This window comes from Siphateles boraxobius, unplaced genomic scaffold (assembly GCF_051911475.1).
Source record: "Siphateles boraxobius isolate OS27281-9 unplaced genomic scaffold, OSU_SipBor_1 207, whole genome shotgun sequence".
In the NCBI taxonomy this organism is placed as follows: Eukaryota; Metazoa; Chordata; class Actinopteri; order Cypriniformes; family Leuciscidae; genus Siphateles; species Siphateles boraxobius.
In genome coordinates this window covers 2,012,501-2,032,120 of record NW_027508819.1, presented here as the reverse complement: position 1 = coordinate 2,032,120, position 19,620 = coordinate 2,012,501, and the positions used below count along the sequence as shown (strand labels likewise).

The 19,620-nt window shown below is 46.4% G+C and overlaps 1 protein-coding gene across 3 annotated transcripts in view; it reads right to left on the bottom strand.

Annotated features, from left to right (window-relative positions):
• Nucleotides 1-19,620, bottom strand: part of jakmip1 (janus kinase and microtubule interacting protein 1) — an 85,737-nt gene that overhangs the window by 46,270 nt on the left and 19,847 nt on the right. For 2 of the 3 annotated variants that reach the window (XM_077237744.1, XM_077237745.1), the window contains exons 2-3: nucleotides 15,616-15,846; nucleotides 11,956-12,450 (exon numbers count right to left, since the gene is read on the bottom strand). In XM_077237744.1, coding sequence (XP_077093859.1) covers nucleotides 11,956-12,450; nucleotides 15,616-15,756 — 636 coding nt within the window. In that variant the 5' untranslated portion in view covers nucleotides 15,757-15,846. Of the gene's footprint in view, nucleotides 1-11,955; nucleotides 12,451-15,615; nucleotides 15,850-19,620 lie in introns of all 3 variants that reach the window. The other variant, XM_077237743.1, reaches the window with a different exon arrangement.

The window sequence follows — 19,620 nt, the reverse complement described above, 5'->3', positions numbered from 1 at the left end:
AGCACTGCACACTACGACTGATTAGTGTTAAAGAGAAGTCCACATGTCCCTCTGCTGCCACCTACTGATGAAGCACTGCACACTACGACTTATTAGTGTTAAAGAGAAGTCCACACGTCCCTCTGCTGCCACCTACTGATGAAGCACTGCACACTACGACTGATTAGTGTTAAAGAGAAGTCCACATGTCCCTCTGCTGCCACCTACTGATGAAGCACTGCACACTATGACTGATCAGTGTTAAAGAGAAGTCCACACGTCCCTCTGCTGCCACCTACTGATGAAGCACTGCACACTACGACTGATCAGTGTTAAAGAGAAGTCAACACGTCCCTCTGCTGCCACCTACTGATGAAGCACTGCACACTACGACTGATCAGTGTTAAAGAGAAGTCCACACGTCCCTCTGCTGCCACCTACTGATGAAGCACTGCACACTACGACTGATCAGTGTTAAAGAGAAGTCCACACGTCCCTCTGCTGCTACCTACTGATGAAGCACTGCACACTACGACTGATTAGTGTTAAAGAGAAGTCCACATGTCCCTCTGCTGCCACCTACTGATGAAGCACTGCACACTACGACTTATTAGTGTTAAAGAGAAGTCCACACGTCCCTCTGCTGCCACCTACTGATGAAGCACTGCACACTACGACTGATTAGTGTTAAAGAGAAGTCCACATGTCCCTCTGCTGCCACCTACTGATGAAGCACTGCACACTACGACTGATCAGTGTTAAAGAGAAGTCCAGACATCCCTCTGCTGCTACCTACTGATGAAGCACTGCACACTACGACTGATCAGTGTTAAAGAGAAGTCCAGACATCCCTCTGCTGCTACCTACTGATGAAGCACTGCACACTACGACTGATCAGTGTTAAAGAGAAGTCCACACGTCCCTCTGCTGCCACCTACTGATGAAGCACTGCACACTACGACTGATCAGTGTTAAAGAGAAGTCCACACATCCCTCTGCTGCCACCTACTGATGAAGCACTGCACACTACGACTGATCAGTATTAAAGAGAAGTCCACACGTCCCTCTGCTGCCACCTATTGATGAAGCACTGCACACTACGACTGATCAGTGTTAAAGAGGAGTCCACACGTCCCTCTGCTGCCACCTACCGATGAAGCACTGCACACTACGACTGATCAGTGTTAAAGAGAAGTCCACACGTCCCTCTGCTGCCACCTACTGATGAAGCACTGCACACTACGACTGATTAGTGTTAAAGAGAAGTCCACGCGTCCCTCTGCTGCCACCTACTGATGAAGCACTGCACACTACGACTGATCAGTGAAAGAGAAGTCCACACGTCCCTCTGCTGCCACCTACCGATGAAGCACTGCACACTACGACTGATCAGTGTTAAAGAGAAGTCCACACGTCCCTCTGCTGCCACCTACCGATGAAGCACTGCACACTACGACTGATCAGTGTTAAAGAGAAGTCCACACGTCCCTCTGCTGCCACCTACTGATGAAGCACTGCACACTACGACTGATCAGTGTTAAAGAGAAGTCCACACGTCCCTCTGCTGCTACCTACTGATGAAGCACTGCACACTACGACTGATCAGTGTTAAAGAGAAGTCCAGACATCCCTCTGCTGCTACCTACTGATGAAGCACTGCACACTACGACTGATCAGTGTTAAAGAGAAGTCCAGACATCCCTCTGCTGCTACCTACTGATGAAGCACTGCACACTACGACTGATCAGTGTTAAAGAGAAGTCCACACGTCCCTCTGCTGCCACCTACTGATGAAGCACTGCACACTACGACTGATCAGTGTTAAAGAGAAGTCCACACATCCCTCTGTTGCCACCTACCGATGAAGCACTGCACACTACGACTGATCAGTGTTAAAGAGAAGTCCACACGTCCCTCTGCTGCCACCTACCGATGAAGCACTGCACACTACGACTGATCAGTGTTAAAGAGAAGTCCACATGTCCCTCTGCTGCCACCTACCGATGAAGCACTGCACACTACGACTGATCAGTGTTAAAGTGAAGTCCACACGTCCCTCTGCTGCCACCTACTGATGAAGCACTGCACACTACGACTGATTAGTGTTAAAGAGAAGTCCACGCGTCCCTCTGCTGCCACCAACTGATAAAGCACTGCACACTACGACTGATCAGTGTTAAAGAGAAGTCCACACGTCCCTCTGCTGCCACCTACTGATGAAGCACTGCACACTACGACTGATCAGTGTTAAAGAGAAGTCCAAACGTCCCTCTGCTGCTACCTACTGATGAAGCACTGCACACTACGACTGATCAGTGTTAAAGAGAAGTCCACACGTCCCTCTGCTGCCACCTACTGATGAAGCACTGCACACTACGACTGATCAGTGTTAAAGTGAAGTCCACACGTCCCTCTGCTGCCACCTACTGATGAAGCACTGCACACTACGACTGATCAGTGTTAAAGAGAAGTCCACACGTCCCTCTGCTGCCACCTACTGATGAAGCACTTCACACTACGACTGATCAGTGTTAAAGAGAAGTCAACACGTCCCTCTGCTGCCACCTACTGATGAAGCACTGCACACTACGACTGATCAGTGTTAAAGAGAAGTCCACACGTCCCTCTGCTGCCACCTACTGATGAAGCACTGCACACTACGACTGATCAGTGTTAAAGAGAAGTCCACATGTCCCTCTGCTGCCACCTACTGATGAAGCACTGCACACTACGACTGATCAGTGTTAAAGAGAAGTCCACACGTCCCTCTGCTGCCACCTACTGATGAAGCACTGCACGCTACAACTGATCAGTGTTAAAGAGAAGTCCACACGTCCCTCTGCTGCTACCTACTGATGAAGCACTGCACACTACGACTGATCAGTGTTAAAGAGAAGTCCACACGTCCCTCTGCTGCCACCTACTGATGAAGCACTGCACACTACGACTGATCAGTGTTAAAGAGAAGTCCACATGTCCCTCTGCTGCCACCTACTGATGAAGCACTGCACACTTCGACTGATCAGTGTTAAAGAGAAGTCCACACGTCCCTCTGCTGCCACCTACTGATGAAGCACTGCACACTACGACTGATCAGTGTTAAAGAGAAGTCCACACGTCCCTCTGCTGCCACCTACTGATGAAGCACTGCACACTACGACTGATCAGTGTTAAAGAGAAGTCCACACATCCCTCTACTGTCACCTACTGATGAAGCACTGCACACTACGACTGATCAGTGTTAAAGAGAAGTCCACATGTCCCTCTGCTGCCACCTACTGATGAAGCACTGCACACTTCGACTGATCAGTGTTAAAGAGAAGTCCACACGTCCCTCTGCTGCCACCTACTGATGAAGCACTGCACACTACGACTGATCAGTGTTAAAGAGAAGTCCACACGTCCCTCTGCTGCCACCTACTGATGAAGCACTGCACACTACGACTGATCAGTGTTAAAGAGAAGTCCACACATCCCTCTACTGTCACCTACTGATGAAGCACTGCACACTACGACTGATCAGTGTTAAAGAGAAGTCCACATGTCCCTCTGCTGCCACCTACTGATGAAGCACTGCACACTTCGACTGATCAGTGTTAAAGAGAAGTCCACACGTCCCTCTGCTGCCACCTACTGATGAAGCACTGCACACTACGACTGATCAGTGTTAAAGAGAAGTTCACACGTCCCTCTGCTGCCACCTACTGATGAAGCACTGCACACTACGACTGATCAGTGTTAAAGAGAAGTCCACACATCCCTCTACTGTCACCTACTGATGAAGCACTGCACACTACGACTGATCAGTGTTAAAGAGAAGTCCACATGTCCCTCTGCTGCCACCTACTGATGAAGCACTGCACACTTCGACTGATCAGTGTTAAAGAGAAGTCCACACGTCCCTCTGCTGCCACCTATTGATGAAGCACTGCACACTACGACTGATCAGTGTTAAAGAGAAGTCCACAAATCCCTCTACTGTCACCTACTGATGAAGCACTGCACACTACGACTGATCAGTGTTAAAGAGAAGTCCACACGTCCCTCTGCTGCCACCTACTGATGAAGCACTGCACACTACGACTGATCAGTGTTAAAGAGAAGTCCACACGTCCCTCTGCTGCGAACCTACTGATGAAGCACTGCACACTACGACTGATCAGTGTTAAAGAGAACTCCACATGTCCGTCTGCTGCCAACTACTGATGAAGCACTGCACACTACGACTGATCAGTGTTAAAGAGAAGTCCACACGTCCCTCTGCTGCCACCTACTGATGAAGCACTGCGCACTACGACTGATCAGTGTTAAAGAGAAGTCCACACGTCCCTCTGCTGCCACCTACTGATGAAGCACTGCACACTACGACTGATCAGTGTTAAAGAGAAGTCCAGATGTCCCTCTGCTGCCACCTACCGATGAAGCACTGCACACTACAACTGATCAGTGTTAAAGAGAAGTCCACACGTCCCTCTGCTGCCACCTACTGATGAAGCACTGCACACTATGACTGATCAGTGTTAAAGAGAAGTCCACACGTCCCTCTGCTGCCACCTACTTATGAAGCACTGCACACTATGACTGATCAGTGTTAAAGAGAAGTCCACACGTCCCTCTGCTGCCACCTACTGATGAAGCACTGCACACTACGACTGATCAGTGTTAAAGAGAAGTCCACACGTCCCTCTGCTGCCACCTACTGATGAAGCACTGCACACTACGACTGATCAGTGTTAAAGAGAAGTCCACACATCCCTCTACTGTCACCTACTGATGAAGCACTGCACACTACGACTGATCAGTGTTAAAGAGAAGTCCACATGTCCCTCTGCTGCCACCTACTGATGAAGCACTGCACACTACGACTGATCAGTGTTAAAGAGAAGTCAACACGTCCCTCTGCTGCCACATACTGATAAAGCACTGCACACTACGACTGATCAGTGTTAAAGAGAAGTCCACATGTCCCTCTGCTGCCACCTACTGATGAAGCACTGCACACTTCGACTGATCAGTGTTAAAGAGAAGTTCACACGTCCCTCTGCTGCCACCTACTGATGAAGCACTGCACACTACGACTGATCAGTGTTAAAGAGAAGTCCACACATCCCTCTACTGTCACCTACTGATGAAGCACTGCACACTACGACTGATCAGTGTTAAAGAGAAGTCCACATGTCCCTCTGCTGCCACCTACTGATGAAGCACTGCACACTTCGACTGATCAGTGTTAAAGAGAAGTCCACACGTCCCTCTGCTGCCACCTATTGATGAAGCACTGCACACTACGACTGATCAGTGTTAAAGAGAAGTCCACAAATCCCTCTACTGTCACCTACTGATGAAGCACTGCACACTACGACTGATCAGTGTTAAAGAGAAGTCCACACGTCCCTCTGCTGCCACCTACTGATGAAGCACTGCACACTACGACTGATCAGTGTTAAAGAGAAGTCCACACGTCCCTCTGCTGCGAACCTACTGATGAAGCACTGCACACTACGACTGATCAGTGTTAAAGAGAACTCCACATGTCCGTCTGCTGCCAACTACTGATGAAGCACTGCACACTACGACTGATCAGTGTTAAAGAGAAGTCCACACGTCCCTCTGCTGCCACCTACTGATGAAGCACTGCGCACTACGACTGATCAGTGTTAAAGAGAAGTCCACACGTCCCTCTGCTGCCACCTACTGATGAAGCACTGCACACTACGACTGATCAGTGTTAAAGAGAAGTCCAGATGTCCCTCTGCTGCCACCTACCGATGAAGCACTGCACACTACAACTGATCAGTGTTAAAGAGAAGTCCACACGTCCCTCTGCTGCCACCTACTGATGAAGCACTGCACACTATGACTGATCAGTGTTAAAGAGAAGTCCACACGTCCCTCTGCTGCCACCTACTTATGAAGCACTGCACACTATGACTGATCAGTGTTAAAGAGAAGTCCACACGTCCCTCTGCTGCCACCTACTGATGAAGCACTGCACACTACGACTGATCAGTGTTAAAGAGAAGTCCACACGTCCCTCTGCTGCCACCTACTGATGAAGCACTGCACACTACGACTGATCAGTGTTAAAGAGAAGTCCACACATCCCTCTACTGTCACCTAGTGATGAAGCACTGCACACTACGACTGATCAGTGTTAAAGAGAAGTCCACATGTCCCTCTGCTGCCACCTACTGATGAAGCACTGCACACTACGACTGATCAGTGTTAAAGAGAAGTCAACACGTCCCTCTGCTGCCACATACTGATAAAGCACTGCACACTACGACTGATCAGTGTTAAAGAGAAGTCCACATGTCCCTCTGCTGCCACCTACTGATGAAGCACTGCACACTTCGACTGATCAGTGTTAAAGAGAAGTCCACACGTCCCTCTGCTGCCACCTACTGATGAAGCACTGCACACTACGACTGATCATCAACTTTTACACCTCAAATTGAAAGTATGTTAAAGTAAAATTATTTTGTTTTGTTTAAAAACATTCCAGAGTTGTTTATGAAGTTTTGTTTAGTTTTTATGGCATCACAGTGGTTTGCCATAGTTCTTGTAAAACTTGAAATTGCAAAGAATTTCTTTTTTTAAATAATAAAAAGGGGTGTAAATGTATAAGAGTAAAACACTGAAATTTTTGCAAATACACTCATTAATAAGAAGTTACTGCTCTGATTGGTCACAGATACTGTTGTGATTGGACTACTCTGCTCTGATTGGTCAGATGACCCAGTCTGTTGTGATTGGTCTGCTCTGCTCTGATTGGTCAGATGGCACAGTCTATTGTGATTGGTCTACTCTGCTCTGATTGGTCAGATGACCCAGTCTGTTATGATTGGTCTACTCTGCTCTGATTGGTCAGATGGCACAGTCTATTGTGATTGGTCTACTCTGCTCTAATTGGTCAGATGACCCAGTCTGTTATGATTGGTCTACTCTGCTCTGATTGGTCAGATGACCCAGTCTGTTGTGATTGGTTTGCTCTGCTCTGATTGGTCAGATGGCACATTCTATTGTGATTGGTCTACTCTGCTCTGATTGGTCGGTTGACCCAGTCTGTTGTGATTGGTCTGCTCTGCTCTGATTGGTCAGATGGCACAGTCTATTGTGATTGGTCTACTCTGCTCTGATTGGTCAGATGACCCAGTCTGTTATGATTGGTCTACTCTGCTCTGATTGGTCAGATGACCCAGTCTGTTGTGATTGGTCTACTCTGCTGTGATTAGTCAGATGACCCAGTCTGTTGTGATTGGTCTACTCTGCTCTGATTGGTCAGATGACCCAGTCTGCTGTGATTGGTCTACTCTGCTCTGATTGGTCAGATGACCCGTTCTGTGGTGATTGGTCTACTCTGGTCTGACTGGTCAGATGACCCAGTCTGTTGTGATTGGTCTACTCTGCTCTGATTGGTCAGATGACCCAGTCTGTTGTGATTGGTCTGCTCTGCTCTGATTGGTCAGATGAACCAGTCTGTTGTGATTGGTCTACTCTGCTCTGATTGGTCAGATGACCCATTCTGTTGTGAATGTTCTGCTCTGCTCTGATTGGTCAGATGACCCAGTCTTTTGTGATTGGTCTACTCTGCTCTGATTGGTAAGATGGCCCAGTCTGTTGTGATTGGTTTGCTCTACTGTGATTGGTCAGATGACCCAGTCTGTTGTGATTGGTCTGCTCTGCTCTGATTGGTTAGATGACCCAGTCTGTTGTGATTGGTCTACTCTGCTGTGATTGGTCAGATGACGCAGTCTGTTGTGATTGGTCTGCTCTGCTGTGATTGGTCAGCTGACCCAGTCTGTTGTGATTGGTCTGCTCTGCTGTGATTGATCAGATGACCCCGTCTGTTATAAATCATCTGATTCATGGTTTGATTTGTTTTCCTTGTTTAATGTATTTTATGAACTTTTATGAAATGTGTTTTAATGTATGTATAAGTATTGTTGATTGTCTGAATGTATTTTATCGGCCATTACATCTGCCCAGTGGCTGCAGTTGAAAATTAGCCAAGATGGCTAAACTGGCACATTTACGTAAGCGATTATTAATGTGCACGGTCCCTGTAACTTTAAACTGATAAAATAAAAAATAAATAAAATGATTGGTCTACTCTGCTCTGATTGGTCAGATGATCCAGTCTGTTGTGATTGGTCTGCTCTGCTGTGATTGGTCAGATGACCCAGTCAGTTGTGATTGGTCTGCTCTGCTCTGATTGGTCAGATGACCCAGTCTGTTGTGATTGGTCTACTCTGCTCTGATTGGACTGGGTCAGATGACCCAGTCTTTTGTGACTGGTCTACTCTGCTCTGATTGGTCAGATGGCCCAGTCTGTTGTGATTGGTCTACTCTGCTCTGATTGGTCAGATGACCCAGTCTGTTGTGATTGGTCTACTGTGCCCTGATTGGTCAGATGACCCAGTCTGTTGTGATTGGTCTACTCTGCTCTGATTGGTCAGATGGCCCAGTCTGTTGTGATTGGTCTACTCTGCTCTGATTGGTCAGATGACCCAGTCTGTTGTGATTGGTCTACTGTGCCCTGATTGGTCAGATGACCCAGTCTGTTGTGATTGGTCTGCTCGGCTCTGATTGGTCAGATGACCCAGTCTGTTGTGATTGGTCTACTCTGCTCTGATTGGTCAGATGACCCAGTCTGTTTTGATTGGTCTGCTCTGCTCTGATTGGTCAGATGACACAGTCTGTTGTGATTGGTCTACTCTGCTCTGATTGGCCAGATGACCCAGTCTGTTGTGATTGGTCTGCATAAAAGTTCATAAAATACATTAAACAAGGAAAACAAATCAAACCATGAATCAGATGATTTATAACAGACGGGGTCATCTGACCAATCACAGCAGAGCAGACCAATCACAACAGACTGGGTCATCTGACCAATCACAGCAGAGCAGACCAATCACAACAGACTGGGTCATCTGACCAATCAGAGCAGAGTAGACCAATCACAACAGACTGGGTCATCTGACCAATCACAGCAGAGTAGACCAATCACAACAGAATCATCTGACCAATCAGAGCAGAGTAGACCAATCACAACATAGCCATCTGACCAATCAGAGCGGAGCGGACCAATCACAACAGACTGGGTCATCTGAACAATCACAGCAGAGCGGACCAATCACAACAGACTGGGTCATCTGACCAATCAGAGCAGAGTAGACCAATCACAACAAACTGGGTCCCTGTAACCTTAAACTGATAAAATAAAAAATACATAAAATGATTGGTCTACTCTGCTCTGATTGGTCAGATGACCTAGTCTGTTGTGATTGGTCTACTCTGCTCTGATTGGTCAGATGATCCAGTCTGTTGTGATTGGTCTGCTCTGCTGTGATTGGTCAGATGACCCAGTCTGTTGTGATTGGTCTGCTCTGCTCTGATTGGTCAGATGACCCAGTCTGTTGTGATTGGTCTACTCTGCTCTGATTGGACTGGGTCAGATGACCCAGTCTTTTGTGATTGGTCTACTCTGCTCTGATTGGTCAGATGGCCCAGTCTGTTGTGATTGGTCTACTCTGCTCTGATTGGTCAGATGACCCAGTCTGTTGTGATTGGTCTACTGTGCTCTGATTGGTCAGATGACCCAGTCTGTTGTGATTGGTCTGCTCGGCTCTGATTGGTCAGATGACCCAGTCTGTTGTGATTGGCCTACTCTACTCTGATTGGTCAGATGACCCAGTCTGTTGTGATTGGTCTGCTCTGCTCTGATTGGTCAGATGGCCCAGTCTGTTGTGATTGGTCAACTATGCTCTGATTGGCCAGATGACCCAGTCTGTTGTGATTGGTCTGCTCTGCTCTGATTGGACAGATGACCCAGTCTGTTTTGATTGGTCTGCTCTGCTCTGATTGGTCAGATGACACAGTCTGTTGTGATTGGTCTACTCTGCTCTGATTGGTCAGATGACCCAGTCTGTTGTGATTGGTCTACTCTGCTCTGATTGGTCAGATGACCCAGTCTGTTGTGATTGGTCTACTCTGCTCTGATTGGTCAGATGAACCAGTCTGTTGTGATTGGTCTACTCTGCTCTGGTTGGTCAGATGACCCAGTCTGTTGTGATTGGTCTGCTCTGCTCTGATTGGTCAGATGACCCAGTCTTTTGTGATTGGTCTGCTCTGCTGTGATTGGTCAGATGACCCCGTCTGTTATAAATCATCTGATTCATGGTTTGATTTGTTTTCCTTGTTTAATGTATTTTATGAACTTTTATGAAATGTGTTTTAATGTATGTATATGTATTGTTGATTGTCTGAATGTATTTTATCGGCCATTACATCTGCCCAGTGGCTGCTGTTGAAAATTAGCCAAGATGGCTAAACTGGCACATTTACTTAAGTGATTATTAATGTGCACGGTCCCTGTAACTTTAAACTGATAAAATAAAAAATACATAAAATGATTGGTCTACTCTGCTCTGATTGGTCAGATGACCTAGTCTGTTGTGATTGGTCTACTCTGCTCTGATTGGTCAGATGATCCAGTCTGTTGTGATTGGTCTGCTCTGCTGTGATTGGTCAGATGACCCAGTCTGTTGTGATTGGTCTGCTCTGCTCTGCTTGGTCAGATGACCCAGTCTGTTGTGATTGGTCTACTCTGCTCTGATTGGACTGGGTCAGATGACCCAGTCTTTTGTGATTGGTCTACTCTGCTCTGATTGGTCAGATAGCCCAGTCTGTTGTGATTGGTCTACTCTGCTCTGATTGGTCAGATGACCCAGTCTGTTGTGATTGGTCTACTGTGCTCTGATTGGTCAGATGACCCAGTCTGTTGTGATTGGTCTGCTCGGCTCTGATTGGTCAGATGACCCAGTCTGTTGTGATTGGTCTACTCTACTCTGATTGGTCAGATGACCCAGTCTGTTGTGATTGGTCTGCTCTGCTCTGATTGGTCAGATGGCCCATTCTGTTGTGATTGGTCAACTATGCTCTGATTGGCCAGATGACCCAGTCTGTTGTGATTGGTCTGCTCTGCTCTGATTGGACAGATGACCCAGTCTGTTTTGATTGGTCTGCTCTGCTCTGATTGGTCAGATGACACAGTCTGTTGTGATTGGTCTACTCTGCTCTGATTGGTCAGATGACCCAGTCTGTTGTGATTGGTCTACTCTGCTCTGATTGGTCAGATGACCCAGTCTGTTGTGATTGGTCTACTCTGCTCTGATTGGTCAGATGAACCAGTCTGTTGTGATTGGTCTACTCTGCTCTGGTTGGTCAGATGACCCAGTCTGTTGTGATTGGTCTGCTCTGCTCTGATTGGTCAGATGACCCAGTCTTTTGTGATTGGTCTACTTTGCTCTGATTGGTCAGATGGCCCAGTCTGTTGTGATTTGTCTGCTCTACTGTGATTGGTCAGATGACCCAGTCTGTTGTGATTGGTCTGCTCTGCTCTGATTGGTCAGATGACCCAGTCTGTTGTGATTGGTCTACTCTGCTCTGATTGGTCAGATGACCCAGTCTGTTGTGATTGGTCTGCTCTGCTGTGATTGTTCAGATGACCCAGTCTGTTGTGATTGGTCCGCTCTGCTCTGATTGGTCAGATGACCCAGTCTGTTGTGATTGGTCTACTCTGCTGTGATTGTTCAGATGATTCTGTTGTGATTGGTCTACTCTGCTGTGATTGGTCAAATGACCCAGTCTGTTGTGATTGGTCTATTATGCTGTTATTGGTCAGATGACCCAGTCTGTGTAATTGGTCCGCTCAGCTCTGATTGGTCAGATGGCTCTGTTCTGATTGGTCTACTTGTGATTGGGGAGACAATAACTTTATTTATGATTCACTTTGATCTTTAAAACTTTGCAGACATTTTACATTCACAAACAGCTCTATTACACACTGCATGAAAGGGAATATCTAAAAAAGCATAATAGGTTATGACTGTTTTATAAGCTCACGTTCGACATTCGTGTCTGCAGTTTTCTAATAGAGTATGAGCGCGAACTAACTTCATTCAAGCATCTTACCAGTCTCCGTATCTCCCTCTCGCTCTCGCGTTTGATCCTCTGGATCTCCTCGTGATGGGCCTGATGGGCGACTCTGAGATCGGCTGCTCGGGCCCGGTCCGCTTGCAGGGCGTTAGCGAGCGCCTCCTCTGCCTGCCTCCGCGAGGTCTTAGCCTCCTGCAGCTCCTGCGCGAGTCTGAGCTTCTCCGCCTCGTAGCTCCTGCGCGCCTCCTCGCGCGCCTCCTCCTTCAGGGCGCTGCGTAGCTCACTGCTGGCCCCGTCCCGTAACACACACACCAGCGCCTGCAGCCGGGCCAGCTCGGTGTCTCGGAGCCGGGCCCCCCGGGCCAGCTCCGCCTCGTGCTGTCGGGACAGGCTCTCGCGCGTCGACGCCACCTCACGCTGCTTCTCCTCATGGAGCTTCACACGCAGGTCGGTGAGAGCGACCGAGTGCTTGTGCTGCTCCGTCTCCCGCTGGGCCCGTAACTCCTGCAGGCGTTCCCGTAACTTACACACCTACACAACAACAGCAGGTCCACATCAGCATTTCATATCACGGTTCTCATAAGGGAATCTCCATCACTTCTTCAAGTCTGTGATAAGGATTTTTAAAAGCATTTTATCGAGATTTATGGGGCAGATTTCCATTTGTATGTCAGATACCAATCTATGAGTTAAACAATTATAGTTTTAAACATGCAAATGTCTATTATTCATTTTAATCCATTTTTTATTTTCTTGTTTATTTTCAAGTTTTTCGTTTATTAACCCATTTTATGTTCTTAAATGATTTCTCTTTAAATTAACTCTCTTTAAACCATTGTGTGTGAAGTGTGTTGTATAAATAAACTTGCGTTGTCTATAGTAGGGCATTATAATAAAAAACAAAAAGCTTTATTCTCTATAAAAATGTCCATAGCTCTCCCATACCCTCATCTTGTATGTTTTATCATTTATTTATTTATTTTGAACTGATTAGTGGTTTACCTGTAGTGGACTGGTAATCTGCTAAACATCTCATAGTTTTACATTGACAGTCTGTCTCAGAATATTTTTAAACTAACAGACACCCAGTAAAGCCCTGATACACCACACATCTGTTCAAACTGCGCGTGTCAAGGCATATATACAACACTCAAGTCACATGTTATAACCTTCAGTGTTTTCAAACACGTTTAATAACCTCATGTATAACTAAACATTTACTTAGCTAAAGACAAAACTGAGATATTTATCTTATACGAGGTCAAACCGTGAGACGTGATGTGTTCAGGCTTCATGTGTCTCAGTGACACTGTTTTAGTCTTCCATTGACTTTATAACACAGATTTTCTTCCCTTAGACTTGCATTACTTTGAAAGTATTTCAGTATTTGCCACATATTCTGCGGTCTTTGTTTCTAGCATTCACAAAATGTCTTCATATTCCGTCAATATTTTATAACCTTCAGGGTTTTATAATGGTTTAGAGAGAGGAATGAAAAGTAGTGAGCAAGCAATGAGCTGGAAGGAATGAAACGAACCAAACTGTGTAAAACCATTGTTTCTGAGATTGATTTGGCCAGTTCCAGAGACATGTTTGCATCATTTGATTATGTAAAATAAATCCCTCTAATTCCATAAACTGCCACATTTGTCCTGGCGTAGCGACAGCATTCAGGGTGTGGTGTTTCCTCTGGCACATGCTGGATTTATGATTCATGAGCGGATGAATCTTTTCAGTAATAAACAGGCAAACAGAACTGAAGCTTTATTCACACAGACAACTAATTATTATTTTTAATATCTGAATCTGTTTAGTAGTTTGTTGCACAAAGAATGCATGCAAATCTGATTTAAACCACATTCATATATGGTTTACAATTTGATTCAAGTTTTAAAAACTGTATTTTAAGAAATGTGTTTCAGTCTGACTGTCCAATGTAAAGTCTTTACTATTTGAAATGCACTAGTGAATGAGGACACATGACAGTAATAGCTCAGATGATGTTGTCTGAATCATAAACGAACACAAGCAGAGGGCAAACATCCACTCTTGTGTGCTTATACTTAGGTCATTACTATGGCAGCTGATGAACTGACACTGGCTACATTTACATGCACACACAGTAAAAATGGCCAAAACCAGTCGTGTGTGTGTGAGAGTGTGAAGCGAGCACTGGTGGCTGTCGTCCTGCTCCACTTCACACACGCAGAGACAGCAGGATTATAGGAGGACGAGACACTCGTTTATACCGCACTTTATTAATCAGGAACAAAAGCTCGCTATTGCTACGGCATTACACTATTGCTACATCATTATGCTATTTCTACGTCATTACGCTATTTCTACGTCATTATGCTATTGCTACGTCATTACGCTATTGCTACATCATTATGCTATATTTACGTCATCACGCTATTTCTACGTCATTATGCTATTGCTACTTCATTACGCTATTTCTGTCATTACGCTATTGCTACATCATTACCCTATTGCTACATCATTACGCTATTTCTGTCATTACGCTATTGTTACATCATTACGCTATTGCTACATCATTACGCTATTTCATACGTCATTACGCTATTTCTACGTCATTACGCTATTTCTACGTCATAACGCTATTGCTACGTCATAACGCTATTGCTACGTCATTACGCTATTTTTACGTCATTGTGCTATTGCTACGTCATTGCGCTATTGCTACGTCATTACGCTATATCTACGCCATCACGCTATTTCTACGTCATTACGCTATTGCTACATCACTACGCTATTTTCTACGTCATTGCGCTTTTCTATGTCATTACGCTATTTCTACGTCATAGCGCTATTTCTACGTCATTACGCTATTGCTACATCATTACGCTATTTTCTATGTCATTGCGCTTTTCTATGTCATTACGCTATTTCTACGTCATAGCACATGCGCAGTCCTTTCAGTTTCGGTTTTCAATCTGATCTCGTGTTTACATGCTTTCTCGATCGAATTAGAATAGAAATAAACACTCCTTTCAATCGGATTTCAATCCTTTCAATTGGGATCGAATTCAATCGGATCGATTAAGGCGTTTACATGAAGGCTTTTCAGTGTGATTAAGCCCTCAATCCGATGACTAACAAATTATTTGGTTGCATGTAAACGTAGCCAGTGAAAAACAGATGAGATGAGCTCTCCTGTAGTGTGTGTGTGTGTGCTGTACCTTCCCTCTCCCCTGTCGTGTGTTTGTTTGTGTTTGTGAGTGTGTGTGCTGTACCTTCCCTCTCTTCTGTTGTATGTGTGTGCTGTACCTTCCCTCGCTCCTGTCGTGTGTGTGTGTGTGCTGTACCTCCCCTCTCCCCTGTTGTGTGTTTATTTGTGTTTGTGTGTGTGTTTGTGTGTGTGTGTTCTGTACCTTCCCTCTCTCCTGTCGTGTGTTTGTTTGTGTTTGTGTGTGTGTTTGTGTGTGTGTGTGCTGTACCTCCCCTCTCCCCTGTTGTGTGTTTGTTTGTGTTTGTGTGTGTGTGTGCTGTATCTTCCCTCGCTCCTGTCATGTGTGTGTGTGTGTGTGTGAGTGTACTGTACCTCCCCTCTCCCCTGTTGTGTGTTTATATGTGTGTTTGTGTGTGTGTGTGCTGTACCTTCCCTCTATCCTGTCGTATGTGTGTGCTGTACCTTCCCTCGCTCCTGTCGTGTGTGTGTGTGTGTGTGTGCTGTACCTTCCCTCGCTCCTGCTGCAGCTCATGCTGTACGTCGCTCAGTCTGCTCCTCAGCTCTTCATTGGCCTGTAGAGTCTCTGCTTCTGGTTTCCCGCGGCTCTTCTTGGGGGGCGGGGCTAAGGTGGGCGTGGTTGCAGCCATCCTCACAAACAAAGATTCTCCAGTCAAATCTCACGCCATTCCTTTAGTGCCAGTGAAGATGGAGCCCAGTGCCGGCATCTTGCTCTTCTTCTGCTGGGAACAGAGACAGGCAGTGAGTGCTCAGCTGTTCCTCTCGAGGAGAGCGGGGTGTTGGCCTTACACATGCTCACAGACAGCAGTTAACACCAACAAACCCAAACACACGGCCCCAAACACTCACATGTGCCATTTGTTCACTGGAATTTGGCTCCTAAGTGTGTGGCGTGTGTGTGTGTACCTCCATCTAGTGGAGCTTCATGGTACTACTTTACTACAGATGCAAATGTATGTTTTATACACTTGTTTAAACCGGACTACTGATCGCTGCTATGGGAATATTCCCAATGGAAATCTGACCACAATGTAATTCATCTCCTGTCGAAACTAGCTGAGACATTTCCTTTCAGTTTTGACAAAACGCTGATCAACTTACAGACACTTATTATGTCGTATGTATATCACATTTTGTGAAGATCTGAAACTAAAGCTGTGAAAATGTTCACAAATAACAAGCCCTGGGTATCTAAACCAGTGAAAAGCTTTCTTAATGAAAGCAGGGTTGCTTTCTGTACTGGTATTATGGTATTACAGCGTGAGAAAAGGAGACGGTTAAGGGGGGAAATTCACAAGGCACAATTTGATTTTTAATATAAGACAGAAGGCAATTTTTTAAAGTCCTCCTGTAGTCAATAATTTTATCCCTTAAAACTCATCTTTGATCACCAAAATGACATATTTCAATAATTTTTCCTTGGAAAAATGTCTTCATGTCTTAAAATATCTTGAATGTAACTCGACACCCTTGCCTCATTTAGTATGTGTGGTTCTATGAATATGCAAATGAGCCCCGCCTCCACTCACTCACTCACTCAGAGATCCACCCGTTGACGATCACATGTTGATCTGATTGGTTACAAGGTAGTTTGTGACGTCAAAAACACCAGCGATTTCAAACCGTGTTTTTGAGACTGCCTTTGGTTCACTGCAGTTTTAAGGAGAAATACTCAGGAATGCTGTGAGCATATTAAAAAACACATCTTAGAAATTATAAACAATATTAAAAGCTGGATTTTCACCACAGGCAGACTTTGACTGGTAATATAAGACAGGCATGAGAGGGATTAAAATCATTAATGGGTAAAATCCAATGAAAAGGCTGATCGCTCTGTAAGTAATAGTCAAATGTTTATTAATGATTTTAATAATTTTTACTGTAGATTTGATACTGTGCAAGGCAGGATGGTATGTGATGAGATAGGCAAAAATCTCCCTGTAGAAAAATCAATGCTCATCAATGCGGATGATTTAATTTGAAGCCGAACGAGAGAGTGGTTCTAACACAGTGGTTTCTCAATCCTGGTCCTGGGGACCCACAGCTCTGCACAGTTTGTATGTCTCCCTCATTTAAAAAACCTGATTCAGATCATCATCTCGTTAGGAAAGAGCTCTGTGTCAGATAAAGGAGACATATAAAATGTGCAGAGCTGTGGGTCCCTAGGACCAGGATTCTCTTCTTAAAGATTGTGCTCCTACAAGAGTTTCTTTCAGTCCTATCTATCAGTCCACTATCGCCCTCTAGAGGCCGGATCAACACCAGCGCCCTCTAGAGGCCGGATCAACACCATCGCCCTCTAGAGGCCGGATCAACACCATCGCCCTCTACAGGCCGGATCAACACCATCGCCCTCTAGAGGCCGGATCAACACCATCGCCGTCTAGAGGCCGGATCAACACCAGCGCCCTCTAGAGGCCGGATCAACACCATCGCCCTCTAGAGGCCGGATCAACACCAGCGCCCTCTAGAGGCCGGATCAACACCAGCGCCCTCTAGAGGCCGGATCAACACCATCGCCCTCTAGAGGCCGGATCAACACCATCGCCCTCTACAGGCCGGATCAACACCATCGCCCTCTAGAGGCCGGATCAACACCATCGCCGTCTAGAGGCCGGATCAACACCAGCGCCCTCTAGAGGCCGGATCAACACCATCGCCCTCTAGAGGCCGGATCAACACCAGCGCCCTCTAGAGGCCGGATCAACACCAGCGCCCTCTAGAGGCCGGATCAACACCAGCGCCCTCTAGAGGCCGGATCAACACCAGCGCCCTCTAGAGGCCGGATCAACACCATCGCCCTCTACAGGCCGGATCAACACCATCGCCCTCTACAGGTCGGATCAACACCATCGCCCTCTACAGGTCGGATCAACTCCATCGCCCTCTAGAGGCCGGATCAACACCATCGCCCTCTAGAGGCCGGATCAACACCATCGCCGTCTAGAGGCCGGATCAACACCATCGGCCCTCTAGAGGCCGGATCGACACCATCGCCGTCTAGAGGCCGGATCCACACCATCGCCCTGTAGAGGCCTGATCAACACCATCGCCCTCTAGAGGCCGGATCAACACCATCGCCCTGTAGAGGCCTGATCAACACCATCGCCCTCTAGAGGCCGGATCAACACCATCGCCCTGTAGAGGCCTGATCAACACCATCGCCCTCTAGAGGCCGGATCAACACCATCGCCCTGTAGAGGCCGGATCAACACCATCGCCCTCTAGAGGCCGGATCAACACCATCGCCCTCTAGAGGCCGGATCAACACCATCGCCCTCTAGAAACCGGATCAACACCATCGCCCTCTAGAGGCCGGATCAACACCATCGCCGTCTAGAGGCCGGATCAACACCATCGCCCTCTACAGGCCGGATCAACACCATCGCCCTCTACAGGCCGGATCAACACCATCGCCCTCTAGAGGCCGGATCAACACCATCGCCCTCTAGAGGCCGGATCAACACCATCGCCCTCTAGAGGCCGGATCAACACCATCGCCCTCTAGAGGCCGGATCAACACCATCGCCCTCTAGAGGCCGGATCAACACCATCGCCCTCTAGAGGCCGGATCAACACCATCGCCCTCTAGAGGCCGGATCAACACCATCGCCCTCTAGAGGCCGGATCAACACCATCGCCGTCTAGAGGCCGAATCAACACTAGCGCCACTATGGTCACTATGGTCTATTTTCATTTATATTCAGCTTGGGATGTTTATTTATTCATTAGCCAGCTAAGCTGACTCTCCTCAGTTATGGACGCACCTATATGCATGTTTCATACGGATTACATATGAATATTGGATTTCAATTTGGATTGTTTAGTTTAAAAGTAGAAATTTCAAGCTTTCTATAGTTACATTTCTCATGTATGTGAGACAAGTATAGGCCGAGTTTCAGGATGGTGACGCTCCAGTTCACGGAGACCAAGACAGCAGAAAGTGCATCTTGTTTGTTTTATTTATTTCACAAAAATAGTTTGTTACCGTGAGTGTACACAAATAAAGACCGGTACAGTTTTAATTGACGCATTTACTCGCATCTGTATGACCAAAAATTTAATATTTTAAGTTTAAAAAGAAATGATTGGCGCCTCCATCATGCAGTAAAGCATCCTTCAGCTTCCACACAAACACTTCCCCTGCGCCTCAATGTCACACTATCCATCCTAAACAGTGTGTGAGATTAGAATAAGTGTGTCCCGAAGCATAGTATGTTAAAAAGAGTTTGCCAGAAGTCCCCGGATGGTTTACTATTCCCAGTGGATTTTCGAAGTGTGGATCCGTGCTCACTTTAACAGCTGATATTACCCACAACCCACTGCGCTTTGGAGGAGGAACTACAAACAGTGTTAAAAAACTACAAAACATGGCGGACATGCACGTCCGACGGTGAGAGGTTTAGATAAAGCTTTGAGTGACTAATCAAAGCTTAACCTGCTATACATATACAAAATATATATTTCTTTAATGTTATCCGTGTTATATTTCA